This window comes from Kogia breviceps, chromosome 13 (assembly GCF_026419965.1).
Source record: "Kogia breviceps isolate mKogBre1 chromosome 13, mKogBre1 haplotype 1, whole genome shotgun sequence".
In the NCBI taxonomy this organism is placed as follows: Eukaryota; Metazoa; Chordata; class Mammalia; order Artiodactyla; family Physeteridae; genus Kogia; species Kogia breviceps.
In genome coordinates, this window is record NC_081322.1 from 46,836,672 (window position 1) to 46,861,286 (window position 24,615).

The 24,615-nt window shown below is 36.9% G+C and overlaps 1 protein-coding gene across 4 annotated transcripts in view; it reads right to left on the reverse strand.

Moving 5' to 3' along the window:
• The window catches only part of FRK (fyn related Src family tyrosine kinase), a 117,969-nt gene that overhangs the window by 16,818 nt on the left and 76,536 nt on the right, over positions 1–24,615 (reverse strand). For all 4 annotated transcript variants that reach the window (XM_059083035.2, XM_067011697.1, XM_067011698.1 and 1 more), the window contains exons 2-3: positions 17,980–18,101; positions 568–731 (exon numbers count right to left, since the gene is read on the reverse strand). In XM_059083035.2, the coding sequence (XP_058939018.1) occupies positions 568–731; positions 17,980–18,101 (286 nt within the window). The remainder of the gene's footprint in view (positions 1–567; positions 732–17,979; positions 18,102–24,615) is intronic.

Sequence of the window (24,615 nt, forward strand, 5' to 3'; positions counted from 1 at the left end):
CCAAACAATCAAACTGTTAGAACAGTTAAATGATATCTATATGCAGACAACCAGATAATGAACCTGGTCATTTCATGTTAATAATCTTGAATAAAGATCATCTAAGTAAGAATCGTATTCCAGAACATTTTCCCCCTCCAGTCATATCATTAAATGCTGCAATAACAAGATACCAGATTAGTTTCTTAGTGCAAAGAATGAATATTTTCTGTGTTCAGTGGTTGCTTGAGGTCGGGATTTGGCAAACTTCTGAAAAGAATAAGACGGTAAATATTTTAGGCTTTGTGAGCCATATAGTCTCTGTTTCAACTATTAAACTCTGCTATTATAGCAAAAAAGCAACGACAATCTGTAAATGAATGAGAATGTCTATGCTCCAATAAAGCTTATTTATAAAAATAAGTGTGGGGCCGTATAGGCTCAGGGGCCACAGTTTGCCTATCCATGACTTGGGTATTCAATGACCTTTTTTTCCTGAGCTGACATATCACATGACAAATAACTCCAACACCTGAAGGAAAAAAATTAACTTCAAAAATAAAGGAACACAGCTTGAAAGCATTTCACCTTTAAGCATGGTTTTTGCAGCTGGACACACAGGCCATCGCTTGTCTTGGTGTAGTGACTCACAAATTCATTCAGTGTTGAAAAGGTTCTTCTCTGGGTGAGGGAAAAGCCCCCTTCATCCAGTCTTCTGATTCTGTAGTGTTTCACAACCCCTTCGTCTAAAACTGGAACCCAAAATAAGTCCTTTTAATAAACTTCTTGCCAAAGCAAAGGAGATTTGCTTATTTTGTGATGATAGTTTCAATGCATGGAATAAAATTCTTTTAAATTCTATTTATTTCTCAACTTTGTTTCAGAAAAGACTTCAGGAAGCTTACAAAGGACATACAGCAGACTAAAAAGGAAAAAAGAATGTGGAATCATATTTTAAAGGAAATATAAAAATAAAAGAGTACAGTTAGCACTAAAAAAAAACTTTGATTTGAGGCCTAGTATACTTGTTTAAGACAAGGTATAAAATGGACTCTATCATTCTAGCAATGTAAAGAAAGAAAGAAACCACAGTGTTCATAAGATAAAATCACAAAAGATGTTTAGAAACAGTTCTTTCTGGTACAGAGACAAAGGAGAATTTCCTCCCATGAAATTCTATAACATGGACACTAAAATAAACAGTGTTCTCAGAAAGCAAAATCTATGTGTAGATATAGATATAAATACAGATAGAGATGGAGAGAGGGAGAGAGGGAGGAAGGGAGAGAGAAATATTATTGAGCCTTAAAAAAAGAAGGAAATCCTGTCATGTGCAACAACATGGATGAATCTTGAGGCTATTGTGCTAAGTGAGATAAGACAGAGGAAGACAAATACTGCGTAGTATCACTTATATGTGGAATTTTTAAAAAAAAAAAAATAAACTCATAGAAACAGAGTAGAAAAATTGTTGCCTGGGAATGGGGTTGGGGGGAGCAGGATGAGAGAGAAGTTGGTAAAAGGGCATAAAACTTCAGCTACAAGATGAGTAAGTTCTAAGCGTCTAGTATATAACATGGTGACTAAAGTTGATAACACTGTATTATATAGTTGAAATTTGCGAAGAGAGTAAAACTTACATGGTCTCACCAAAAATGGAGAGAAATATGTGAGGTGATAGATATGTTAATTAACTCGATGTGGGGAGGGGGAATCCTTTCACAATGTATACATATTTCAAATCATCATATTCTACATTTTAAATACCTTTTTATTTTATTTGTCAATTATACCTCAATAAAACTGAAAAAAAGCATTTCATCTGCATACAGGAGAATATTTTATTTTTGGTTCTTTATAATAAAATGCAGAGAACAGGCAAACATTTAGCTCCTCCAAAAGTAATATAAGGTTCTTAAATTACAATTTTTTAAGTGTCTGGAACACATCCTGTACTCTCTGATCTGTCGAATTACCACTCCCACTGACTCTAACTCTTGGGGCAATGTTAATTGCCTTATATAATCATCACCAAACAGAGGGGTTTTATTAGGATACAGAGCTAAGCTCATTACAGATTCCGTTTATGGATTAAAAAGCTAACCAAAAAATCAAAGAGAGATGTAAACAATATTAGCCCCAATTCATTTCTCCACAAAGTAATAAACATATTAGAAGTAGAAAGGTAGCTAAGTATAAATTATACCTGCAATTTATATAAATTGTTGGCCTGAAAATTCGTTTGCCATTTATCAGAAAGAAAAGTGCATAAAGTATGACTGAGATGTCTAGCAAGCCAACAGATCTATAATTGGAAATGATGGGAAGCAATAAAAAAACCTCTCCTTTTTTAATCAAGATGGACCATATCTGGTTCCAAACTGAAGTGGACTGCATGGAAATTAAACTTAGGAATTCCCTTTAAATGCATCACAAAAGACTTAATGATTTCTAAGCTAGAAACTGAAGTCAATAGATGACTGAAAGGTTAAAATACTCTGTGATTTTCTTAATAAGGGATGCAAATCCCAATGATTGATATGGCTTTGGCAATTGCCATTGATCACAAAGAAAGCCTAAATAAGTGTTTGCCAACTATTTGTAGATAAAGGTTTAAACTCTCAACTGTAAAAACCAATACTTTCAATACATCTAGAGTTGTCAAGCACAATAAAGGTAATTTTGTTTAATAGAAAAAAGCTATAGACAGGAAGATGGGAGACCCAGGTTACAATTTAACTAGTATGTAACCAAAACATGGCAATGTCACCGGGCCTCCATTTCTTCATCATTAAAAGAGCAGGCTTTAAGAAAACTCCAAATTTCCAAATGTTTCCACTCTAACGTTCCAACATTTCTAATGGCTGTTGCTTTCTCTCTCTGAATTCTCATTTCTTTCTGTAGTGCTTTCAGAAAACTACAAATTGTGAAAACTACACATTACCAAAAAAAAAAAAAAAGTAATTCTCACCTTGGAGCCTTGAACACCACTTGAATGCTTTTTCTATGAATTTTCTAGTAGCCAGCCCCTCTTCAGGTCTCAATTTAAATCCTCAGAACCAGCCTTCCCCACCACCCTGTTGCATGTACCCCTCCCAGCTCCTTTCTATCACATTACCCAGTTTAATTGTGATGGTGGATTTATCTCAGTGGAGGCGGCTCTGTGAGGGGCAGGGACTCTGTGTCTTGAACTAATACCTACTCAGAGCCTGACACAGAGTAACAACTAACATAAACATCTGCTAGATGAATGAATGATGTCACTAACTCTTGGATTTGAAGAGAAATGTAAGCTTCTGAAATGTCTGCTGCAAAATTAAACAGGTAATTATACAAATACTTTTAAGTCAAGTCTTCCTTGGAATTTTATTTTTAAATAGAGGAAAACAAACTTAGCCCCAGCATATAAATACTATTAGAGGACAGTCATTCATGTTCATATCTAATTTCTTGAGTTTTGCAACATAACACAGGAGTAAGTACTCCATCTCTGACCAGCATCATAGATTACCTACATGCAGTTCATTTAAGTTTTTCAGTCTAGCCAATACTGAAATAAATAAATATATATATATATATATATATATATATATATATATATATAAAATTTAAAAATTAGATCACAGAAGCTACATCAGGGTAATTCAATACACCATAGTCAGGATGAAGGCACTTTTAATGTTGTATTCCTGAGTAATCAAATCCAAAATAAGTGGGTTTTTTAAAGTGATTTTAATTTGTTAGTAGTGAGTCCACACATTTGCAAACTGTCATTCCTAATAAAGATTGAATTCAGAAGGTCTCAGAACTAAGGAGAAATGAATTTTCTATTCCTTTTCTGGTTTGCTTTGATCTTTATTATTGAACCAAACCTATTCCAAATTCTACAGGCTATAAGTGAATGATAATGCTTGTGCCATTCTTATTATGAATTACTATGAGTTCAGATTAGTTAAGCATTTTAGTAGTTTAACTGCAAAACATGTAAACATTATATAAAATATAATGGAATCATCCATCAAAAAACTCAGTAGCATCACAATTGAATGAATTGACCTACTAAAAGCCAGGCATCCTGAGTTTACATCTTGACTCTCATTTATGCTGTTTGACCTAGGGGAAAATGTTTCACCTGTTAACTGCTTAATCTACCAGAACATGTCCAAGAATTAGGATGTATTGCAGAGATGCAGGTAAGTATGTATGAGGAGTACAATAAAGGTTTGTTGAACACTGAAAGAATTCAGCTATTTCCGCCCATGACCTTCTATAAGGACCATGGCAGTGGTCACCTGATTATTTGGCCACCTTCACATCCAGGGTAACTGATTCTGCGGGAATGCATGTGATATAGATGGAGTCTTATGATTTCAGTCCTAAATGCCAAGCCCAAATGAATTTAGAAGGAGTTGGTGGCAGACGTAGAAGCCCAGCTTTCTCCTAATGGTGAGATCTTATCGTATAGTCTCTGATGATAGAAAAGAGTCTGTCTACCACTGCACAAAGGTGTGAGATTTCATAAAAAAAACACTTTCAAATAGTTTTTTTCCTCAATTTACCACATGACTGACATATTATTCAGAACATATTAAATAATTATGATATTCCAAAATTAAGTTTTTAAAAGACAGAACCTCCAGAAATTAACTAAAGGTAATTTTAGTACAATATAAACATTAAGTTAGAGACTATGTCTGCAAAACATGAGACAACCTATTAGGCTTAGTGAAAAATATCAGTATAACAAGTAGTTTGGCATTTTACAGATAAACAAATGATTGAGCAGATTTTCATTTTTCAGCTAGTCTTCTGGCATCATCTGGGCACAGCCTTATTCTTACTGACTGAAAATAATCTGTTCCCATACTGGGTAAAACAATATGACTTAGATGATTAACCAAAGGATTGAAAATCAAGAACTCACTGCCCTAATCTAATTCTCCCAGTGATTTGTTCTTTGACCTTCGGCAAGGAATTTCATTTCAGTTTCCTTATCTAGAAAATGAAAATAATGATCTTATCTATATACTCACACAGGGATAGTTTGAGTGTCATTATTCAAAAAGGATGATAGACATTTCTAAATATGCAATGTGTGAGTACTATACTAGAATATCAGTATTATCAAATAGCATTGTCAACAAGAGAGCCACTTCCAAAGTAAAAGTTTCCACTCTTTGCACAATAAAGGCTACATAACATAGTGGCTACCAAACATATTAAGTGAAGAAACTGCCATTAATTCTGTGTGAGAGAACTCCTACACATGTAAACTCCTGTTTATTTGATTTCTCTTTGGAAGGGTGGTTTGTACTTTTCAAAACTATTATAAAGATAATCATGATAACACCTCCTATACCATTGCTTTAGAAATCATGTTAAGGTAGTTCTACACCAGTAAGTAAATAACATTGAGTTATTACACTGTATCCCCCATTAAAACAGAATCTAACACACACACACACATTTTACACTGTGTTTTGTTCTACAGCAAACAGAATAGAATTCCTGTATGAGTAGTTCTGAAAGAAGAAATTACACCTGTCTCAAAATATTAAAGTGGTATCATGTAGAAGACTTGTTCTTTTCTGATGAAAAAGAATCCACTAAACCAAAAGGAACAAACAGATTTGACTCCCTTCATGCATAAAACTCAGCTACTGGGTCCCCAAGGTCACCTGTCTCCCAGCCAGGCATATTCAGTGTGCTGTGGACATCAGTCAGTAAGTTTGACTACTAAACTGCTAGGTTAAGTGAAGACTCATTAAGAGAATGTCTACATTAGGTGACTCAAAAAACTTAAAAAATCTGTTTGAAGATACATCTGATAGCTCTCATGTCCTGAGGTATTCAGCATTGTTACTAGTCCAGTAGACCAGCTGAAGTACCTTTATAGTCAAAGACAACATGATCAACTACCCTTACGTGCAAAAATCAACTATCTCTTCCATATCATATAGCATGGAAATCCATGAGCCTGAACCACATATCTATCCAAATACTTAGGATATTTTTGAGAAAACTGTTGGTCTTATCCTCAAGACCCCTATGGTCTAACTCCTTATTAAAACAGGCCAATCACCAATCAAAGCTGGCTCTTAGATTTTCAGAACAAAATGTCAGTTTTGCTGTTTATACATATGATATCCTATGAAGATAAGCATCACTTTAATTAATACATAATTATAACATTCAATATTTTGTCATATAATTTAATTAAAAAGCATCTACCACAGTTTTACATGAAAATAGCATTTGCAGCATCTGATATTGCACAGAAAGTCTCTGGGAAACAACTTGACTCTTTATTCCTCTTGGGACTCTTAACTTCTCATTCAGTATTATATCTGCAATAAATCATCAGGAATTTACATCCGTGGATTATATTATCTCAGTTTCCTACAGAAAGTCTTTCACTGGATTTTTAATGTGACATGAAAGCCAGTGCTTCTACTTTTCAAAACTTACCCTAAAGAAATAATCCAAGTATTTACATGCATTCATTTAGTTATATATCTGCTTTGTTCCAGAAAGATCCAAAGGCTTGCATAAATTATCAAAATAAAATGAAATTTAAGATAAGTGGACAAAAAGGAAAGGAAAGGACGATGACTCCAGGAACAAGGCTGGTATGCTTCATGTAAGGTATTCTTTAGATTTCCATCCATGTTTGCTAGATGTGGGCCAAAGATTTGGCTCTCTGCATTTTTGACAGCTCAAAACCATGAGAGAAACTCAGTTACCTGATTCCCTGAATAAAATATTAATAAATTGTTACTCAAAAATAAAAATCAAGGGCTTCCCTGGTGGCGCAGTCGTTGGGAGTCCGCCTACCGATGCAGGGGACACGGGTTCGTGCCCCGGTCCGGGAAGATCCCACATGCCGCGGAGCGGCTGGGCCCGTGAGCCATGGCCGCTGAGCCTGCGTGTCCGGAGCCTGTGCTCCGCAATGGGAGAGGCCACGACAGTGAGAGGCCCGCGTACCGCAAAAAACAACAACAACAACAAAAAAAACAAAAACAAAAACACATTCACAAATGAAGTGATAAATAATCAAATAAAATGGCACATCTACTAAACATAAGAAAGAATTTCTAACGAAATGAACTGTCCAACACCAGAATAGGCTGGTTCTCTGGGGTTTCTCTTCATGGGAGGTTTGATGCTCCCCTTAGAAGTTTCAAATTATAAGAGATCTCAGAAAGAGCAATATGAGACTAAGTTTTTGCAAATCCTACTATTCTATCAATGAAAGAAGAATACGATATATGAATGACAAGAAATTTTAAAGATGATTTAGTCTAAATGCCTCTGTTACTGATGAGCCTAGAGTTTCAAAATAAACTGCTATTTGTTCACAGGGTTGGAATCCAAGTCTAGTCATCTAGGGTGTCCTGTGAATGACAGTAGAAATAGTAGCAACCTTGAACTGCTTATTTCCTGTTTCCTGTTTTGTTTAGTTGGGTTTTTTTTTTTTCCAAGAAATAATTTACTAATTTCTCAGGAGAATGTTTTAGGACTTTTAGAATGCCATCTTTCCCTTCCTTATCAAACTCTCCCCAAACTCTCGGGAAGCCTTTTCTATGATGAAGGAGAACTCAGTCCCTGAACCTCTCTTCTCTGCACCCCATTTCGGTAATGAGCAGACATGCTAAACAGAGGGAACCTGAAAGTCCTGGAGATATGTAATGGATGATAATTGAAATACCTTGAAATCAATTTTTATGTTCTTGTGAAAATACAAAGGACCTTCTCGTGTATTAGCTAATTGATTTTCATAGCAGAACACTGTCTCCTTCCATTTTTTCATTGTTTCTACATATGCAAGACAACTTTTGGTAATTTGCTCATTATTACTTTGCATTTCCAAACACAGAGAGCTCTCATTCTTGGAAATTTCTTCATATTAAATGAGGACGCTTGATATAAGATACATTGCTGCTATTTATTTCAGACAAGTATTAGGTAAAGTTTACACAAGTCTGTTTAGGTTTGGTTTCATTCGTCATAACTTCCGGCCAGCACAGTTCAGGTCATGTTCAGGTAACACTTCATATAAAGACAAACCATCTCCTAGTCACAGGCTACACTTTGAAGGCTGGCCAAGCATCTTCCTAATGACTCTCACTAGTTCAGGGGTGAACCAGGTAAACAACTGTGGGTACTCAGGATGATTCATCACTACCCCAGAAAAACAGTTCAAAGTACGTGTTCCAACGCAAGGTGCGCCAACACCTCCATCTTTCTGTGCAAAAGGTAGTATTCTTGACGCATAAACATAAAAGCAATTGGATTTTTATTGAGCGCTTGCCTTAAGCAAGCACTGTGCTAAGTGCTTTTTGTGAAGTATTTTATTAAATTCTCATACCAACCCTAAGGGATATGGATATTATTTTCATTATTTTACAGAGGAGAAACTAAAGTCAAGGGAGATTAAGTACTTTTCCCCTGGATACAGAGCAGGTAAATATTCATTCTGTGAGTCAAAACCAAGGAACAAGACTCTGAATCCCACACCACACTCTTAATCCCTCCACCGTCTCCTTCTATCGCCAAACAGCAAGTATTTTTAGGCAACTCTCACAAGACACTGCTCATAGCTCCAGAAGCAAGTAGGCTTATTGGTACTATTTAATCTTGAGTTGAGGGTAATGCTGCAGAGAAGGTCTATTTCTGCAACCGACACCTTTAAAGGGAAACACAGGTTGAACATTCCTCCATCTAACACAGTGATTCTTTTCTTATTCTTACTGGTTCTCAGGCTTCTCTGCCTCCATCTTCTCCTCCTATATTGGATCTCACCTGGGCCACCATCTCAGCTCTCACCACCATTCTTAGTAATATTGCAGACATTTGGCTTCTGATGACTGTATTGGATGTGTAATGACTCCGCAGTCTTTCTCTGCTTCCACAGTCACCTTCTAAAACACAATCTGAATTTGTTATTCTCCTTTCTTTCTTTTTTTTTTTTTTTGCAGTACGCGGGCCTCTCACCGTTGTGGCCTCTCCCGTTGCGGAGCACAGGCTCCGGACGCGCAGGCTCAGCGGCCGTGGCTCACGGGCCCAGAAGCTCCGCGGCATGTGGGATCTTCCCGGACCGGGGCACGAACCCGTGTCCCCTGCATCGGCAGGCGGATTCTCAACCCCCGCGCCACCAGGGAAGCCCAGCCCTGTTATCCTCCTTTCTAAAGCTCTTCAAGTGCACCCCATTGCCTAAAGTTCACACGCCTTAATGGAATTCTCTCCTGCACCCTACCCTCAAGGTATAAACACTTATCTGTAGCTTCCTGAATACACCATGGTGTTTTCTGTTTCTGTGCATTTGCACAGACTATTTACTCCAACTACGATGTCACTTTATTTACGTGCTATAGACAGGTTCATTTTTCAAGGCCCATTTCAGGCGTCTCCTCCTCGATTAAGCCCCTAGACTCAAGCAAGCAGAGCAGCTCACTTGGCCCTTCATATCCCACTGCACATCGACTTCTGCTATTGAATTCCTTCCACAGTATTGCTCCTGTAATTTATACTGTACCTCTCCTACTGGATTTTGAGCCCTTTGATTGCATTTACTTATATGACATGAGGTCAGTGAATCATTCTCTCTTGGCCTTTGCAATGGCTTGCAATAGGTGGAGCATCATTCCCCATCACATTAACTTAGGATGCAGCTTTGTGACTTGCTTTGGAGTGCAGGCAAACACAATATATGGCACATGCTAGCAGAAGCTTTAAAGAGTCTGAACAGTATGTCCTCCCCTTCCCCCCTTGCCCTTCCAAGGAGAGTGTCCTACCCAGGCTGCAGAGTTTATTACTGTTTAATGCGAGAATCCAACTGACACTCTGATGACCTCATCTTCCCAACCGAGATAATCTTAGCATAATGTTCTGCTTCCAGATTTCTCTCAAATTTCCAATGTTAAGAAAGCAATCCTCATTTCTACTCCAATGCATCATTAGTCTGTATAGAAAATTAAAGTGTGGGACTTCTCTGGTGGCGCAGTGGGTAAGAATCTGCCTGCCAATGTAGGGGACGCAGGTTCGATCCCTGGTCCAGGAAGATCCCACATGTCATGGAGCCACTAAGCCTGTGAGCCACAACTACTGAAGCCTGTGCACCTAGAGCCCGTGCTTCACAACAAGAGAAGCCACCGCAATGAGAAGCCTGAGCACGGCAACGAAGAGTAGCCTCCTCTCGTCGCAAGTAGAGAAAGCCCGTGCGCAGCAACGAAGACCCAACACAGCCAAAAAATAAATAAAAATTTTAAAAAAAGAAAGAAAATCAAAATGCTTTCCTTGATTTCAAATATTTGCTTAGCCTTGTAAAAACCAGATTAACACAACTAATAAGTATATATCTTTCCTATACGAGTGTGTCTTTTCTATTTAGTTGGCATCTCCCCTCCACTGCCAACTAGAATATACACTTCATGAGGGCAGAGACTATCTTGTTTACCATTGTAGCCCAGCCTTCTGAATACCAACTGCACATAGTATGCATTAAATAAGTATTTGATGAATGAATGAATGAATGAATCTCAAGTTGTTTAAGGCCTGGATCATCATTTTGTTCAGGATTATACACATAAGAGATATACAGAAAATGATGCTTACTAAAATTATAGGAAAATAATTTTTGCTTCTTTCCTTTTATGTTTTTGCTTCCTGCATATTTTATTTCTAGTAAAACATTTTTAAAAGCATCTGTGGGTGAAAGGGAGATAGCTATGAGAGAGGATTTAAGGAAAGTCCCTGCCCTGCTGAAACAAATAAAGAAATAAATTTAGTCTCTGCCATGCACAGGCTTTTAAGACAACAGAATACTCTCTTAAATTGTAATCCCTGTGCCAAAGCACCTAATAGCTTAATGCAAAGCACGTTTCTAAAATGCATTAGAAATGACTTCATGATAGATGCAATGCTGACAAAAAGAAAGTAGCTAATATACATATATCTTTTTTTTTTTTTTTTTTTTTTTTGCGGTTTGGGGGCCTCTCACTATTGTGGCCTCTCCCGTTGCGGAGCACAGGCTCCGGACGCGCAGGCTCAGCGGCCCAGAAGCTCTGCGGCATGTGGGATCTTCCCGGACCAGGGCACGAAACCGTGTCCCCTGCATCGGCAGGCGGACTCTCAACCACTGCGCCACCAGGGAAGCCCTACATATATCATTTTAAATACACAGTTTAAAATTAGAGCTACTCTTTTATTAAATTGGACTGTATTTTTTTCATTCACTTTTTACATCATGAACACATCTTACGTAACTTTCACTACAAAGAAACTAGATACCTGAATCATTAAGAAAAATGTAAACCTTGGTCAATTTTTTGACATTAATAAAGTAAGATTACTGCCAGTCGGGTGTTTTTAATATTTATAGTACAAGTTGCTAGAGGTATTTTAAAATTATAAACTTCTTTTCAACTAAAATCAGATATTCTTCCCCTTGCTATAAATTAATGGGTCATGAAAACAGACAATCTAAATTACTGTATTCTTTCCATGATGGCATGCTATTTCTTGACATGCCACAAGAGGGGGCACACGTTTGACTGAAAGCCCTCAGTAGCTGCAGTTGTAAAGAGTGGGCAGCACAAAGGAGAAGCCAGCGTGGCGTTTTGGTTTTAAAATAAAGGTACACATATAGCATTCAGCATTGCAGATAATGTCCCTGTTTGTATAAACACCATGTGAAATATTCTGGTTGAGCTTAATTTTACAATTTTTTTTCAATAACACGTATTTGCCACTTAGAGTAACAAAAAGAAATTGCTTAGATACTTTAAGAATCAGGTAACCTTGAAATGTAAACGTTTATTTAGCTATTATTTCCCTGAAGTATAAAATGGACTAAATTGCTCAAGCCTGGAGGTAAGGAGGAGGAATTGGAAGGCCTGCTGGTCTCTGACTTTCATTTCTAGAGCGGAGATGTCTTAGTTTTCTGTTCAATCCAAAATTCAGCACCATGCCTCAAATGTTCTTCCTTATCTATGCCTCCTTTTGTATTCCACTGCTCAACTCTGCTTTTAATCCTTTCCCCTTTTCCCAGTTTGAGATAATTAAATTTATATATTATCAAAGCCCAAGATCCAGAGAGAACTGGCTGGGCACCTCAGGTCTGGCAATGTCTTGCTATCCAAAAATATAACCCATATTGAATTTATCATGATCTCATTTATAATACATACAATCTAGCACCTTGTTAGTTATTAAAGCATACTGGTGGCAATGGATGAACAATTTACAGATATCCATTTTATTTTTTAAAGGGTTCAAAAGTTCATCACAGAAAATGATTTATTTTTAATCTAAGGAGCATCACCTGATTTTTCAAAGGAAGAAAGATTCTTAAGAATGAACATTATTTAAGGAGAAAAATAACTTTTATGCATGCTATTTTCCATTTACTCTTACTCACTATTTGGTATAGTGTTGACTGTCGTCTCATTTCCCTGTAATGCCCTCCTTTTTTAATCCCTTTCAGAAAATAACTGTTCTCTTTTCTGGATTCTTAAAGCACTTTGCATATTAGTGCTTTATATGCATAATAATCAAGTGCATGTTATACTGTGAACTGCTTAATTGTTTACTTAATGATGCCATATAGCAAACACAAATGAAAGTTCTATGATGAACGGGTGAATGAATGAATCAATGAATACATGAATGGTTAAAAAATAATTCAAAATATTCTTACCAATATTTTTGAAAATTGATTTTTTATATATAGAACCAAATGCAATGCATAATCCTTTATTGTATCAAAAAGCAAATAAATAAACAAAGGGCTAGCAAGGACATTTGGAGACATTTGAGTATGTACCCTATGGTAGATAATATTATTGTATTAGTGTGAAAATTTGAGGGGTTAATAATGGGGTTGTAAGAATGTAAGAGAGGGTCCTTATTCCTGGGACATACATACTAATACTAAAGCTTTTAAAGGTGAAGTGATATAATACCTGCAACTTACATATATGTTACATATATGAGACATATATAGATACGGGAATTATGGAAAGTAAATGTCACCATGTGTTAACAATTGATGAATTTAGGTGAAAGGACATAGTTATCTTTTCAACTTTATCAATAAAGTTAGGGAGAAACAAAGACTCTAAATGTTTATATTGAGTATTGGTATTTAATGGTGTGGAGTTGTTTTGCAATTATTTTTTCTCCTGGATGCTCAGAGAATTTTTCCTTTATGCCTGATATTAAAGTATTTTGAAAAGATACCCTAGGTATGTATCTTTTCATTTATGCTACTTAAAACAACTAGGAGTACTTTTAATCTACAAGCACAGATTTTTTTTAACTCAAAAAAGTTTTCTTCTACTACATATTTAATTGTTGCTTCCATTTAATTTTCTACTAAATGTCAAAGAAATGTCTCCTGTTTGTGCATGACCTACCCTTACATATTTTCATTGATTTCTCTTCTCTCTCCAGAGAGCATCTCAAGTCTGCTCTTTACATCCCTAAAGTGACAATTTTTCTGCTTCCTATCTCCCATCTATTGCCTTTTCATGCTCCTTTTGATGCCTAATTTCACAGAGTTTGTGTTTTCTTGTATTTTATAGTTTCAAATCAAATGCTTTCAATTTTTTTCTTCTGTTCCTTTTAGTGAATATGTCTCAAAAAATGAGTTTTCTCTACATCTTCAGGTTATTATTTATCATCTATTATACAATTATTTTTTCCCAAATCATGTTTGAGAGAAAAAGAAGTGGTTCTATGATCAAGTAATTTGGAAAACTCTGGGTTGAAAAGCTAACTTTCTTGGCTGTAGGACTTCTGAGACTTTAATGTGCTTTTGTTGAGTCAGGGCAGAGAGGTTATAATATGAGGTGTTCTTCAAATGTATTTAACTCCTGAGCCCTCTGTCCTATGGAACGCTTTTGACTTACCAAAGAATTCCTGTTCTAGAACATAAGTTGGAAAATTTTGTTATTGAGCATCCAGAATCTCATGACTTTTGTTTTATTATACTCATCCTTGAATGCAAAGAAATTTGATGCTCAGGAAAAAAACATATGCAACCTGTCCTCCTTTCCATCCACTTAGATGAGTGTACATGTCCTTCTCTTACCACACGCACAGCAGGGCTGCTAACACACCAAGCCTCTAAACATACTTCCAATGTCTAGCAAATGTTCAGCAAATGTGGCTTTGCTGGAGGAAGAGTGGATGTTCTCCTACTCACTTGGCATGCCTGCCATAAGAAACAGAATCCAGTCCTTTGTAATTGCTATGGACTGAATGTTTGTTTTCCCTTCAAACTCATATGTTGAAGCCCTAATCCCCAATGTGATGGCATTAAGAGGTGGGTCTTTGGGAGGTAATTAAGATGAGGTCATGAGGGTGAAATGCAGTGAAATGCATTCTACCTATATTCTCAAGAACAGACTTCATAGCAATCACAAAGTACTATTATAAAAGTCCTGCACGTTCCAAGGGATCGACATGTTCACTGTAATGGAGATGTATCACAGTGAGTTCTCAGCTCAAAATCAGCAGACACAAGTCAAAAAAGAGATAATGGCCCCTTGTATGTCCTCCTGCAATTACTTCAAACACCTCTGAACTTAATTCCTTTGGTCCCCTCTTCTCTCTTCCTGTTAGTATCTCCTCCCATGGACCTCATCTAGGCTCAATTGACCACTATCCCCCAATCACTCAAGTCAGAGATCTGCGAGTCATCCTAGATTCTGCATTCTCCCTTATGTTACCCCATTTCTGATCAACTACCAATTCCTGTTGGCTCTATCTTCTAAATATTTCTCACCTCCATGCCCTACCCTCTATTTGCCAAAACTGCCCTGGTTCAAGCCATCACCTGTGGAGATAAACAAGACTCTCTAGCAAAGAGCCCCAGGAGCTCTTTCTAGATGGCATGGTAATGAGTCCACTGGGCCTGTCCCACCATCGCCCCCTGTGGCCAGCAAGAAGGACTGCAGCTGAATTCAACTTCCAACAGGCCCTATGGTTTCCTTTTCTACAAAACAGAAGCTACAATTTTGCATGGTGCCGATGTCCAGAGGTGCTGGGCTTTTCAAACCAGCCTGCAAATAGTTGATGTCCAAACTCACTTCTTAGCACCAAAGCAAAGACTGCTACAGAGAGTCCTAAGGCCATTCCCACACTTGCCCCATAAAAAAAGGAGAGCAACAGAGGGGCCGTGAGGCTTCTGGGGAAAGAGGAGCATTAGTGCAGCCAGCTGAGTGTAGGTTCCTGGCCCTACTCCGCGTAATGCTGACTGACTCTTCTGTCTCACACCTGTGATTTCAGACAGCAGTAAGTGATGCCTCTGTGTTTGCCCCGTCACTCCTCCCCCAGACTATTATCTATAAATCTTTCATCCGTTTTGTTCTCCACTCTGTCATCAAAGGTCAGACCGAGTCACTTTCTGCCTAAAACTTCCCTCTATATTTGGACCTGTAGAAAAAGCGCCAAATTCGTCAGCATGGTATACAAGGCCCTAAACAGTCTAGTTCCAACTTTCCTTTCCAGGTTCATTTTTGACCATTCCTCCTCTCCTCCACCCTTGCTCCCCATGCACACACATGCGCACACACACACACACACACACACACCTGCTCTGTCCTCCCCACTCCCTACCCTCCACTCTGTGCATTTGCCTTGCCAGGAATAATCATTGCCACTCGGCTACCTTGTGACACAAACTGAACACAAGTGCTGCCTCCTCTGTGAAACCTTCCTAACTCCTCTCTGAGACTTGGCCCCTGCCCCCTCTTGTCTCAACAGACAGCTGTGTTATCACCCTCCTGGAGACTGGGGCCAGGGTCTGTGCCTCACTCTCCCTGCTGCCCTAGACCTAGCAAAAGCCTGGCACAGACTAGGCACTCAAATATTTGTTCAAAAAATCGAAAGTGTATAAATAAATGATATAAGCTACTAGATGCATCACCCTGAACACTGCTGATGAGCTTTTTTGCCTCATGTCCTCCGTCATTTTTCAACTATCTTCGATCTATTATCATTCGTTCTTAAAAAGCTCTCGCTGAGGATGAATCTGGAATTCCCTCTACTACTCTAGAGATTTTCCTATGCAGAGCTGCCTAAAGTAAAATGACAATGTGCGATGCAAAATCCTTTCTGAAAAAAACTCGCCTGAAATTCAGTTTTATCCCTCAAGGTGTTGTTTTCCGAAAGTGTACTTTAAGCAATAATATAAATGCTTATGGAATGCCAAACATCAGATTTAAATTAATGGTAATAACAATAATAATTTCCTTTAAAGTAATTGATTGAAGTCAAGAAATAGCCAAACCAGTTGACATGCAGTCAGAATTTTATATTTTTCATCAGAAAAACAATTCTCTACCAATGACAAATAACAGTAAGGCCCCTAAAACTATCTGTCATGCATCTAATGAAGACGGATTCTCTGGCTACCACGTATCATTCATAATATCCAAAAGCACTGCTGTAATTCACAGCTAATTAGTGTCTTGCCGTCATGAGAGATGTCATAGCCCTAACTCTCTCCCCAACTCTCTACTCAGACCTCACAAGAGCTGACAGCCATGCAAGGATCACAACAAGCCAATTAGCACCCACCCCAACCTTGGGCTGCTGTTTCTCGGCAGCCTGCCCCAGCATCAATAAATCATGCCCCCTCATGAAGCGCTTCTCTGACAGCTGCGAGCCATTGTCGCCTGAGAAATAAAGACAATACTTCTAAGGGAAACTCACGTGGGAAAGACAGAGATAGAAAAGGGATATTATTTGCCTTCCTTTAGCAGCATAGCTGTCAGCAAAATTGAAGACCATCAATTCAGACTGATTAGGAGACAACTGCCCTAAGAAATAAATCCATGATTGGTATACCTGAAGATCCTTAGTGGTAATCAACAGTCAGCAATTGGGTTGTTCACTTGTTTGTTTGATTTAATGTAGATTATATCAAAGACCCTTTTCTTTCCATTTTTCTCCTGTATAGTCCTCCTTCTGGCTAATAAGAAAATTATCCTTTCAGTAGAACATAATGGTCTGCATTTACTTTGTCCCCTAGTGAATACACAGTAATCAGATAATTTGTTTGAAAGACTCTAAATGGCTTGACTTCATTGAAAAGGAATCTATAATGTTATGCTAGTCTCCAAGTAGGGCCTACAAAGCTTCCTAAATCCATAAGCAAGCATTACAGTATTCTCAGCACATAACAGCCAATATCCTTGTAATTTTGTTCTAAGCCTGTAAAGCTGTTTCGCTCCATAATATTCTACTAAGAAAGTGTTCAGAATAGTCACTGTAGCCTGGGAATTATTCAAAGATATGACTCAGTTAATTCTACTTTTTCTTTGTTTCCCTCATGGAAATATTCTTCTTCTATATTTTTAATGCTAGAATCTAAAACATTTAATCTAGCTTTTGGCTAACTAATGACTACCTAATATATAAGCACCTGTAACACTTAAAGATAATTCTCAGGTCTCCTGTGCTTTTTCTTTCCTAGGGTATTGTAAAGTAAACATGCACTTGACTCTCAGCTGGAAAACTACATTTGACCAAATGTTACATGTCATTGGTTAATTAAGCACATTTGCATTCAGCATTTCAATTCATTTTCTATTTACCAGGCAAAGACAAATGAAATGCAAAAAGAAAAAAAAAGGGTATTATGGCACGATCAATTTTGACAACAGTTTAGATTTTGCTTCTTGCTTATCATTTCCCTAAGTGGATAGGCTCCTAGATAATGCAAAAGTGAGAAAACACAGGCAGATCCATATATTTTTCATCTCATACCTAGAGTGTGTATTTGAAACATTTATAGTCACATCTAGCCACAGACAGAAATTGTTTTGCTCATTTTTATATTACTCTTGAGTAGTTCAATAGATTTAATTTTGGTACTGTTGTGAAGATAACAGATAAGGCAAATTTAAAATTAACATGTCCATGTTCACACAGAAGGTTCATGACTACAGACTCTCAAATCCGCATTTAAATCACACAGAAAAATGCCCATACCTGAAAGGGAGAAGTTGCCTTTCTGACTTTCACTTTCTCTGATTAGAAAAGCACCTGTCTGATTTTCTGAATATAATAGTTGTTTTTCAGCCTCTGACCTCTTGATTGCTCCAAAGAACCACCTAAAAAGACAAAGATATAAACTTTAATTAACCAGTCAACATTCATTTTTTTAAGGAGCAAGAAGTTTGGCAAGAAAGTTCCAATATCAGAAGGGCTTATACTCTTTAGTGAAACTATAACAGGTATAAATGGTAGTTTTTGACACTTGACATGATTTTTCTGGATGTCTGCAACACTCACCAAGAGTCTTTAATATATTACAAAATAGGAATTTGGCTGATGCCTCTGCTACCACATGTCTTCTCACACCTGCATTCTGTCTGAGAAACCCTGTGTTCTCCTGTCAAATCCAAAGCTTCTAGGGCGGGCCCACCACACGGTAAGTTTGCCGTGTTCCATGCTCTAAAACTATTCACATCACCATCAGACTATCCACTGCCTCTCCTAACACCTTCTAGGTGATAGGAGGCAAACATTCCAATCCAGGGATTCATATATTTCACATCAAAGTGTGAACAGTAAAAATGTAGTTCTCTGGGTTTTAATTCCCATCTTTCTCCCCTCCATCACAGCCCAACGCCCCCACCCCCCATAATATAAGATGGCTTTGCATGTTTAAAAGGAAATTTTCATCGGTGGAGAGATTGTGTGAAAAAGATACTTCTGCCTGGGATGTATCTTCTTAGTGTCCCCTCCACTTCTCATCTTTACACTCTTATCCTTAACATTCCAGAACTACAAGAGTCAGTAAATGTGAATGTGATCAACCCCAACAAAGAATTATGGATTTTAATATCAGAACCAGTTTAAAACATATATCAAGTCAGCAGACACTAATGTGATAATAAGAGGAAACTGAGACAGCCAGCTTTGCGTTAATGACCTTTCACTATAGGGTCATAATGTCGATCTTTATCATTAAAGACTTCAGGTAAAACATTTATCTTTCTAGGCATCATCTTTAAAAATGTAAACACTCAAAGAGAAGAAATGTAGGCTTGAGGGAAGAAATACAGGCCAGGTGAGAAATTGCAGACTGGGAGAGGCCCTCAAAAATTGGTTCCAATTGGTTTGACAGGTCACGGGTATTGGGGAATCTGAGTGCACTAAGGGTGACACAATTGAAAGGAAGAGGGGAAGAAATTGAAAAATAAGAGACATTAAAATATAATTACCTTCTAACAAAAGTAAGATGTTTGTTTACCATTTTCCCAATCATCAAATTGCAAATTACACAATATTAACTATATTAGCCAGGAAATGCCAGATTATGTTGGAACAATGAACAACTCCAAAAATCTCAGTGGTTTAAGACAACAAAGATTTGTTTTTCACTCAACTGCATGTCCACTGAAGGTCATCTGTGCCATGTCCATCTCTATGTCCACCAAAGAATTTCCATCTCCATACTTTCAAAATTGACTAGGCAGGCTGGATTGGAAAATGTGGCAAATCACAGACTGGTTCCTGCAGCTTCTATTTAAAACCTCTGCTCAAGAATGAGCCCACTGAGAACTAAGTTGTATGTTCATACTAAATTCAAAGAGAGTAGAAAATGCAATCCTACTATTTCCCTGAAGGCAGAAAACTGGAAACATTTGGTAGACTACACTAATGACTACCATATTGATTCAATATCAGGAACCAAATTAATGTCCATAGGCTATTGTTTGTCCAAATGAAATTTTAAAAGGCTTGGAAACATTCCAATGTGGCCACGGAATGAATTCACAGAAAAATAGAAATGTATGTTTTCCACTATTGCAGAAATAAGTAAATATCAACAGAATAATGGAACATAATAAAAAACTCAAACAGACCCAAACATACAAATTAGTGATGAAAGGATGGATTAGTCAATAAATAATGCTGGTACCAATCATAATGCATATAAAAAAATTAATTGCTGCCACCTATAGCATACACAACAATTTTACATAGATTAAAAACCTAATGTAAAAGGCACATTCTAAAACTTTCTGAGACTATTGGACAAAGGAAGTTTTCTTCCACAAGACAAAAAGAAAAAGAAGACATACAAGCCTTAAGGGAAAAGATTAATAATATTTATTACACCACAATTAAAATCTTGCAACACCAAGTTTACCATGAAATAAAATTAAACTATAAGCCACAGACCTGAAGGAGGTATTTGCAGAGCATATAAACAAGAATAAGATTAGTAATCAGGTTATATAGAACCTATAATAACTAAAAAAAAAAAAAGACAACACAATAGAAAAACTGACACGGTATATAACTGGATAGATCACAGAAAAGAAAAACCCAATAACCAATAAAATTAAGGAAAGAAGTACAGCCTCTGTCTATTGCCAGTAATTAGGATTTAATTATTTATATTTAAATAATATATATTTTATTTTTAAAATTATTTATTTTTAAAAATTAATTATTTATATTTAAATAATATATATTTTATTTATTATTTATATTTAATAAGAATATTAAATATTTAAAAATGAAATGCACTTTCACACTTCTCAGCCTGGACAAAATTTAAAACTCTCACATTCAGGCACTGGAAGAAACGTGAAACAAGAACCTTTATATAATACTAGTGGCAATGTACTTTGGTACAACTAATTCAGAGAACATTTGGCAATATCTAGTAAAGCTGAATATTTTATGCTACTTAATTTCACTTCTAGATTGTATACTCTCTGTGCTCAAGGAAATATACCACAAGCACATTCACTGAAGAATTCTAGCATGGAAAATTGGAAACAACCTAAATGCCCATTGTAGGGGAATAAACTTAATTATGGATATAAAATGGAATACTATATGGCACTTAAAACAAATAAATTGTTGAGGGACAAAAGGAAGTTGAAGAATGATACATACCTTTATAATACTATTTATATAAAGTTTAAACAAACACATTAAAAACATTAGATATTTTTATGGATAGCATGCTTCGTGAAAGCTAACAGTTAAAGTACTCAGGCAATTTTTTTTTAGACTCCACTTCAAGCAATGGCAAAATTTCTTCACACAAATATTTCAAGCAAAGAAGCAACATGGATCAAATATACTTATCATGCATTTTCCTGATTTCTAGTGCATTAATTATGCAGCAGCATTAAAATGTTTGGTCCAAATATAAATATGTAAACCTTTACAAGAATTACAATTTATCTAACAGATTAAATTCTTAGTACAATTATATCTCCTATATCTCATAATTCTAAAGAATAAATACTCCATTATATAAGCTTTACATACATACATTACATTTGTATTTTGGATAATCAAGTTTATAAAATGATGTCTTTTCTCTGCCTAATATATGTATAAGCAAGCAGGTTTTGTAAATCAAATGATTAAAGATATAGTGATTTACCACATTTGTAGAGAGGAACTGTGTGGTGATTTTTTTAAAATTCTTTTCTGTCTCACCAATTCTGGATTCTTTTTTTTTTAATTTTTAAATTTAATTTTATTTATTTTTTTATATAGCAGGTTCTTATTAGTCATCCATTTTATACACATCAGTGTATACATGTCAATCCCAATCACCCAATTCATCACCCCCCGAATTCTGGATTCTTGTACAATCACTTTACATGGCAAATCACACCAGTAATGAGTTGATAATAACAATGAAATACATGTAACTATTTGACTGGAGGCATCAGCTCACTTAATACCTGGAATTTTACTTGGCTGAGCTACCATCAAGAAGTGAAGAAAATAAATAATTGTTTTCTGGATGTAGTGGCATTATAATGCCATCTTTCATACTCAAAGATTCTGCGTCTGCTATAGATTGTGATCGCTAGAGCATGTACTGCTATACAGACTAATGGGCAACCGATAGTTCATTCCACCCTCTGCCCAGGTGAAAATTGTTCCTTAATTTGTGGTTTGAGCCATGGGCAGAACTGTCATTCTCCTCAGTTCTGCCTTTAGAGCCCCTGCTGGTCCCACTCTGGAAGGGCACGTACACCCCAGGCCTCGTTGTCCTCCACAGCCATTTTCAACGCTCTCTTTAGGCTGTAGTTTCATTTTTTTGTGTGTGGTACGCGAGCCTCTCACTGTTGTGGCGTCTCCCATTGCGGAGCACAGGCTCCGGACGCGCAGGCTCAGCGGCCATGGCTCACGGGCTCAGCCGCTCCGCGGCATGTGGGATCTTCCCGGACTGGGGCACGAACCCGTGTGCCCTGCATCGGCAGGCGGACTCTCAACCACTGCACCACCAGGGAAGCCCTAAGCTGTAGTTCTTACGTGCAGTAAACAGTGAGTGCTGAGACAAGATCGGGATATCCTAGGAGGTAGAAAGCATCAGGGGAGAGTCTTATAGATCATGATCCTCGAAATGTGATCAGCATCAGCATCACACAGAAACTTGTTGGAAGTTCGCAGGCTTCACGTCATACCTACTGAATCAGAAACTCTGAAGGTGGGGCCCGGAAATCTGGGTTTTAATAATTAGTCCCCCAGTAAATCTTATGCACACCAAAGACTGAGAACTACTGAGGTACAGAAATAGTAAAGAAGTTGGAAATTTACACAAGACATTTGAAAATAAGTTAGATTTGGCACTTACATGTAAAAATTATCCAATAAAATGATACTACACACACTCACACATACACATTTTATTGATATTTAATGGAAATAATCTTTATTACTATGCCATACCTGCCATGAAAGAGATCTTGATTAAGAATAACCAAAAAGGAGAGGAGATCCATAATAACCTATACCCTTGGAGAAAAATGCTTTAGTTAGGTGAAAATGGAGCAAAAAGTACACTGCCTGTTTTAGATGAAAGGAGTATGTAATCGAAATCTAAGATTCATTCTGCAAACATTTGAGTGTCTATTGTGTGTAAATTCTGTAGCATGGACACAGAAAGATCTGCAAGACATACTGCTGAATGAAAAAAGGTAAATTGCAGAGTACTAGGAATATTATAGTTTTATTTATATTTTAAAATCCAACCAACCAAAAATTATATGTGCTTACTTCTCCAGAGATTAGGGAGAGATGACAAAAGACTTTTACTTTTTACTCTGCATTCTTCTCTATAATTGGATATTTACAAAAAGATGTTGTTATATCATTTCACAATTTATTTATACACACAAAAATGAAAGAAGTCAATCAGGTATATGCTACAAAAACCTACATGTCATAAAGATCTGGACTAGATATTTTGGCAGTTAGAATTGATAGTTACAAGAAAAATCTCAAAGTAATATGGGATGGGTGATTATAGATGAGCAGTGAAACAGATGGAAGATCAAACATGACACCAGGGTTTCAAATCTGCATGACTGGAGGACAATGTACTCAGCAGCACATCAGAAGCCAGAGTGTAATAACAAGTAAGAGCTACAGCATCTCATGGGGAAAGTTATGCCTGGATTTCCTCATTTGTAAGTGGGACTAATAATCATTACCCTGTAGGCTTGTTTTGAGATGAAGAAAAATAATGTGTGTAAAGTGCTTGATGCCTGGCCACATTCACAGCACCTATTTTAAGAGAACTGATTTAAGGGAGAAATTATATATTTGGTTTTAGACATGATGGATTTGAGGTAAAGATAGAACATGAGTGAATATGTGAACATGATCTCACTTCTCTAACTGTATTTGTACTAACTTTGCTGTTCTGCCTGCCCAGTCTTGACTAGGTCATGCTGCCACCAGGTGGCAGTAGACCATATTACTAAACCAAAAAGGCTAACAAAAGCGATATGGTGATTAACTGGAATTTATTTTACCAAAAAAAGGCACAATGCGTCTTTTAAAAACAAAAAATCAAAATTTATGCAGTGTTACTGAATATCAACATTTAAATATTATAGATCCACCAGAGGGCAAACAGCAGAAGCAAGAAGAACTACAATCCTGCAGCCTGTGGAACAAAAACCACATTCACAAAAAGATAGACAAGATGAAAAGGCAGAGGGCTTTGTACCAGATGAAGCAACAAGATAAAACCCCCAAAACAAGTAAATGAAGTGGACATAGGCAATCTTCCAGAAAAAGAATTCAGAATAATGATAGTGAATATGATCCAGGACCTCGGAAAAAGAATGGAGGCAAAGATTGAGAAGATGCAATAAATGTTTAACAAAGATCTAGAAGAATTAAAGAACAAACAGAGATGAACAATACAATAACTGAAATGAAAAATACACTAGAAGGAATCAATAGCAGAATAACTGAGGCAGAAGAACGGATAAGTGGCCTGGAAGACAGAATGGTGGAATTCACTGCTGCAGAACAGAATAGAGAAAAAAGTATGAAAAGAAATAGACAGCCTAAGAGACCTCTGGGACAACATTAAACATAATAACATTAGCATTATAGGGGTTCCAGAAGGAGAAGAGAGAGAGAAAGGACCCAAGAAAATATTTGAAGAGATTATAGTTGAAAACTTCCTTAACATGGGAAAGGAAATAGCCACCAAAGTCCAGGAAGTGCAGAGAGTCCCATACAGGATAAACCCAAGGAGAAACACGTCAAGACACATAGTAATCAAATAGGCAAAAGTTAAAGACAAAGAAAAAAAAGCAGCAAGGGAAAAATGATAAATAA